The following is a 5,860-nucleotide window of genomic DNA, read 5'->3' on the forward strand; positions in this document are numbered from 1 at the left end:
CACCCCCGACCCCCCCCCCCCCGCCCGAGTGCTGGGATATTTTTTTCCAATGAAAAACCAATTCTGAGACATTGTTTGTAGGAGCAAAATAGCGTCATCTCTTAGGCAAGAGCTCAGGAGCCTGGTGGGGGCCAATGAATGCCATAGAATATCACCCAGCTCTCAAGCAGAGCTCAGGGACCAAGGCTGGTCCGTCTGCAAATGCACTGTTCAGATGAAAAACTAAAACAGAAGAAGAGAGCAGGAGGCTGGCTAAAGGAAATGCACTTCCACAGGACTGAATGGCCCCGGGACTTGCCTGCAGGCGTGAGCTCCCGGCACTGTATGCGCATTTTAGCAGTCTTTTACTATGTGCATGTGTCACTTAATTACTTTATTTTCTCCTCTTCCTTCTCCTCCTCCTTTCTCACTTTTCCCTGCTCTTTCTTACTTCGTGATGCTGGGGATCAAATCTAGAACCTCATGCACATTAGGCAATTGCTTTACCACTGAGCTACACCCCCGCTGCACACTTGATTTCTAATGTGACAATTTTCACTAATTCCTCAGCAAAAGCTTTTGAATTGTCTTTAAAGGCTGTATCAGATTTTGAAGCTACAACAGGAAACAAGACACCATCTCTTCCTCAATGTCAATGTAGTGGAAGGACCAGAAACCACAGTGAGCCATGGTCACTGAGGTATCCACCGGGCATCCCTGGATAGTAAAAGCAGGACATTCAAAGCCAACAGGGAAGTGGCAGCTCTGGCTTGTGGACAAGTCCTTCATGGTGTCCTGAGGAGAGGCACTATCCTGTGTTCCAAGCCGTCCTCTGAGGATGACCTGTAGCCAGCATCCTTGGAAGACGGTCTCCCTCTGGTCTCCCCAGTGGCCAAGGCACTCTGTCTCTGAGCCACAGCTGGCAGGCTGGCCAGCAGCCTCCTGTGGACATTGGACTTTCCTGGGCTTGGGCTCCTTGGCTGTGACACAGATGCATGGCATGCATGTGGGCCCCTGGGGGCCATCTCTCCTCTGGCCTTGTGTCTCATCTTATGTCCCTGCCTGTCTATGGAACTGTGGCTGCCACCTTGTCAGTTTGCAGTGGGGAGCAATCTCGAACCCCACACGGTTCCTGACGGACAAGTCAACGTGGGTTTTGCACCTTTTGTTTTGAACCACCTTCCTCATTGGTCCTCAGTGGATACTGACCACCATGGCTCAGCTGTGGTCTCCACTCATAGCACAGGAAGGGATGGCCACAGGGAGGGATGGCCCAAAAGTGCAGGCATCTGCTCTGCCTACACCAACTGGCCCAGATGCAAGGAGCGGGCAGGAGGGCCCCCAGCGGCCTTGCACGTAGGACACCTGCCCGCCGGCTGGGGTGCGCTCCCTCAGTCACAGGGCTCGCGTCTGTGGCCTGGATGTGCCTGGTCCTCTAGTGGCAAGATCAAGTTGGACTCAGTGATGAATCAGGATGAGGTCACACAGCTCTTCAGCCCAGAGTGCTTTTAAAGAGCTCAGAACTGAAACTGGGCTTGGCCTCTCTGTGGTACACGCTTTTTCGTGTAACAAAGAAGAAGGTTTCCACAGCAGAACTGCAGAATTCTCTCACCAGCATTAGAAAGGCTCTTCCCCTCACTCTGGTGTTCTTGCACCAATTCCTCAATCCTAAGGCTGTAATCGTTGCTCCCTGGAACCTCAATGTCACCTTTGACCCTGCGTGTGCTCTGGTCCTGTGGCCCGGCCCCTTGAGAACGCCTCCCCAGCTCTGGCTGCCTGCAGCTCTGGTTCCCATCACCTGCGGCATCTTCATCCTGGTAACTGACTACTATTTATATCCCTGGCATTTGAGCCATGCACATTTCTAAGAGTAAAAGGAAGCACTGTGCCATAGGCCGTCTCTGCAGAGAGCTGCAGGGCGGCCGGGCCTAGGGTCAGCTCTGCTTTGCTCCCAAGGGCGGCTGGCAGAAGTACTTGTGAGTCAGAAAGGTGGAATGAAAATCCGAGGCTTCGGAACATGCAGACGCTCAAGCAGACACCTGTCACTTCAGGAAAGCCGAGAGCAGTTTCCCCACCGTGCCGTGATGGAACCTGCCCTGTCCCTCTGCCAAGATGCTGCCCAGGCGAGCCCAGGACACACATGGCTCTCTGAGGAGGAGCCCTGTGAGTATTCTCCAGGGTGCTGACTTAGCTTTCAGAGGGGATGCCAGCAGGGGCTGCAGCCACCAAGCCGGGAGCTGCCCCTGGCTCCTGGACAGTACTGACTACAGAGGTCTGCTCTGTTCCCACGACTTTTATTTAATGTACTGTTTCCAAACTTTTAAAAAATGAAATATTTTACATAAAGTTTACATTTCTGAAAACCCTTTGAAAACAGAAAGCTGGACAAATCGGACACACATTTCTTTGGGGAAAGCCAGACCCCGATAACACACGCTGCCAAGGGCCTTCTCAGAATCTCTTCTGGAACCCTCCAAGCCCTGCAGCTCTTACTGAGAAGGCAGGCCTCACAGCAGCGGCTTGCCAGGTGTCCAGCCTGCTGCCCGGGCAGCTTGTGGCTCCTCACAAAGCTGGACCTCAGCAGGAGCTGTGGGGCGGAGGTGCTATGGGTTCTCTGGGCAGAGTCCAACCACACACCCTGGAGGATGTGGCCAGCAGAAGTGCAGGGCACCTTGGAATCACAGGTCACTGACACTAGAGAGTCGGGAGCTGAGGCCCTCTCCAGTGTGGATGCAGAGGCCCAGGGCAGGAGGGCAAAGGTGCCTGTTTTAACAATCAGAACGGCACTGACCAGTGTGGGCGCTGCCAGCTGCCTGGGGTTCCGACCTTGAAATGGGACCCAATGGTGACATGCTGCTGAACACACTAAGCACCCTGGGTGTCTTAAGACTCGGGGCAGAGAAGAATGTGAACATGACAGTTCTGTCTGGATGATGAGTCGAAATCACAAGTGGATATTTCAGGCAAATAAAATGTATATTCAAATTAATCTCATGGGCTTCTTTTTACTTATTTTAATGTGGTTACTGAAAAATTCAAATTACCCACGTGGCTGTACCCCATTCTACTGGGCAGTGCTGGTCTAGAAGAGAGCTCACCTCTGACCCTCTGTGGGACACAAACTGCTTTAACAGAATCTTACTCTGACTTTCTTTCTTGAGGAAGGTAAAGTCGTGGCATAGAGTGGAGAACAAGAAAGAGCAAGGACAAAGAGCTTGCTAACGTGGCAATAGGAATCGTCACAGAGTCTTGCTGCGGGCCCGTGTGGGGCACCCAGGCTGAGTCCTCGGAATCCGGCAGCCTTCTGCCCATCAGGGGGACTAGCAGGCCCACGACATTTGCAATAGGTCTGTTTGCAGGAAAACAAAGCCCCCTTTTCCTGTTTGCTTTCTGGTAAGTTTCCACCATCCTTAACTGGTTCAAAACCATTGTGATTAACTAAGATCTTAAAAATCAAGGAGTCAGATGAATGCTCACTCCATGGAAAGATGGAGCTGTTTGCAGAGGGTGACAAAGCCCGCCAGAGGTCAGAAACCATTGCTGTCATCTCAGACCCTGAAAGTTTGTGCCGTTAAGAATAAAGGAGTGTGTGGAGACCTCACCAGCTTGGTCCCCAAGAGTCTGCCAGAGGCTCACATGAAAGTGCACAGTGGACCTCCCTTCCAGACGCAGGCAGACTTCAGCCCCCAAGGAAGCCAGAGGGGGCTGGAGCAGATTCCTCCCGTGCCTGCACATACCTGTGTGCTTGTCTGTCGGAGTCCTGAGAAGCTCTGCACATTTTGTTTCTTCCTCCTGTATTTCCAGATGAAATCGGCATTCTGGGTGAATGCTGTTCACCTGTTCAAGGTTAAAAGAGAGAGAAGTAACTTAAATTGCACAAGAGGAAAGCTGGGCAAAGCGCTGCAAGAATGACCCAAAATCTTACAGTTCCAAACTGCTTCCAAAGTAAAATTCATTTAAAAGTAGTGACCTTCGTTTTCCAAGCATGGCTGTTAGAAAAAAAAAATCTTTACTCTTTACTTTGTAATGGTTTATAAAACAAGCATAAAACCTAGCAAAATATTTTTTTCTGAGCAGGAAAATAAATTAACATACTACATCGTATGTTTAGACCAACCTCTCAACATCAGGGTCTTCCACCTGCAGCTGGTTCAAGCCAGTGTGTGTTTGTTTATAAGACCACTTGGGGGCCATGCACCTGCTACCCAAGCACTGTGCGCTGACTCTGTGATCATTGTGAAGACCCCTGATATGGTCACATCTGAAACAATCCTATGAATACAGATAAAATTGTAATAATTTTGACTTTATAATTTGGTGTGAAGAGGCTTTCAGAAAGATTGGAAGAAGAGAGGCGGGGGTGAACATCACACTACTGTGGCTGTGTGGCTCCACAGAGACATGAGCAGGTTTATCTAGGACCCATGACAGGGTCCGCAGATGCTATGTAAGTGGTTACTCCTGCTGTCCACCCAGAGGCCAAGGACAGAACAATACAGGGCTCCCAGTTCAGAACATGTTTGGTGGCTAATTTACAAAGAGTCAACCTTCTTTTTCTCTCCTCTGTCAGACTTCAGCAGGTGCCCATATTGCCGGCTGAGCTGAGCTGCCAGCTGCCATGGAGGTCTTTCTGCCTCTCTCTCAATCTCCTTTTCTCTCTTTCTTATCAAACACTCTTATCCAGCTATATGGTTAGTTATCCTCCTACTGATGCAGGCCAACTAGAATTCCAGCCAGGATCAGGATTTCCTAACAGAATTAAAAGGAGAAACTTGTGCTGGACACGGCTGCCAAGTCCACCTGGTTTAGAGAACATCTGAGCATCTTAGGTTCACCAGATTATTACCAGGGGCCAAACGCAGCAATCCCTGGCTTCAAACATGCTGGGTTTTCATATGTAAACAAGTAAAAGGTCTAAATTTCAGAATCAAGGACATTATATCCACTTAAAAGAAGAAATTTTAAGGCACTGAAAGCACTACAACATCCAACACTCCTGGAACAGGCAGAGCAATGACTATTTGGAGAAGTCTGGGGGTTAGAGCAGCATTCACCACGACAATCCCTGGTGCTTTTGGCCCAAGCCTGGCCCTGGGGTTGCTGGGGTTGGGGTTTGTTCTGGTCCCTCAGCTGTGCCTTCTCTGGGGACCAAGGATTGTGGGGCTCCTGGCCCAGGGACAACTAAAGACCATCAGCGGTTCAGCTCTCCCTAGGCAAGCCAGCCCCCGCGGCCACAAGCTTGGAGGGAGTGGCTCTGCAGACAGGGTCTGTCCGAGGTAAAGCTCCACTGTGCCACGCACTTCTCCGCCTAGGAGAGGAAAGCAGGAAAAGGGGTCAAACCTCAAAGGGGGGGGAGAGTCTTTCAAATAAAGGAAAGAATTCTCGGGAACCACATAACGTAGTGCTTCACTCATCTGGCAGACTTCTCCGCAGTTTATCTTTTCGCACAGCGGTCTTAAAAAAAAAAAGCATAATATTTCCAAAAGGAAACTTTCTTAGCCACGCCACATCTCTTCTGACACACACTAAAATAAATACGCGCCGATAGCAAGGACCAGGGAGCTGGACGGGAGGATTAAGCAACAAGGCAACTCCCTCTGAACGCGAGGCCGGCGCAGGTGACCGCAGTAGCTCCTCGCACCGGGACCCCAGCGCCCGGTGGCACCGCCAGGCCACAGACCGCTCGTCTGCTGGGGCCACAGAGGAGCCTGGACCCCGCTTCCGGCAGACCTGGGACGTGGTGGGAAGGGGAAGGGGCCAGCGCATCTCCCCCAGCTGGAGCCGGACCGCCACACGCTGACAGGGAATGTTGGGGCTCCCCAGGGAACCGGACCCCGGACCGGCCTGCGGCGGCTTGCGCTCCAGACCCTGAAGTGCGCGC

The 5,860-nt window shown here is 51.4% G+C and overlaps 1 protein-coding gene across 1 annotated transcript in view; it reads right to left on the minus strand.

Annotated features, from left to right (window-relative positions):
- Positions 1-5,745, minus strand: part of Vipr2 (vasoactive intestinal peptide receptor 2) — a 54,748-nt gene extending 49,003 nt beyond the window's left edge. The window contains exons 1-3 of the mRNA XM_048785406.1: positions 5,583-5,745; positions 5,280-5,287; positions 3,717-3,816 (exon numbers count right to left, since the gene is read on the minus strand). Coding sequence (XP_048641363.1) covers positions 3,717-3,816; positions 5,280-5,287; positions 5,583-5,745 — 271 coding nt within the window. The remainder of the gene's footprint in view (positions 1-3,716; positions 3,817-5,279; positions 5,288-5,582) is intronic.
- Positions 5,746-5,860: the final 115 nt, after the last annotated feature.

This window comes from Marmota marmota, unplaced genomic scaffold, assembly GCF_001458135.2.
Source record: "Marmota marmota marmota unplaced genomic scaffold, marMar, whole genome shotgun sequence".
NCBI lineage: Eukaryota > Metazoa > Chordata > Mammalia > Rodentia > Sciuridae > Marmota > Marmota marmota.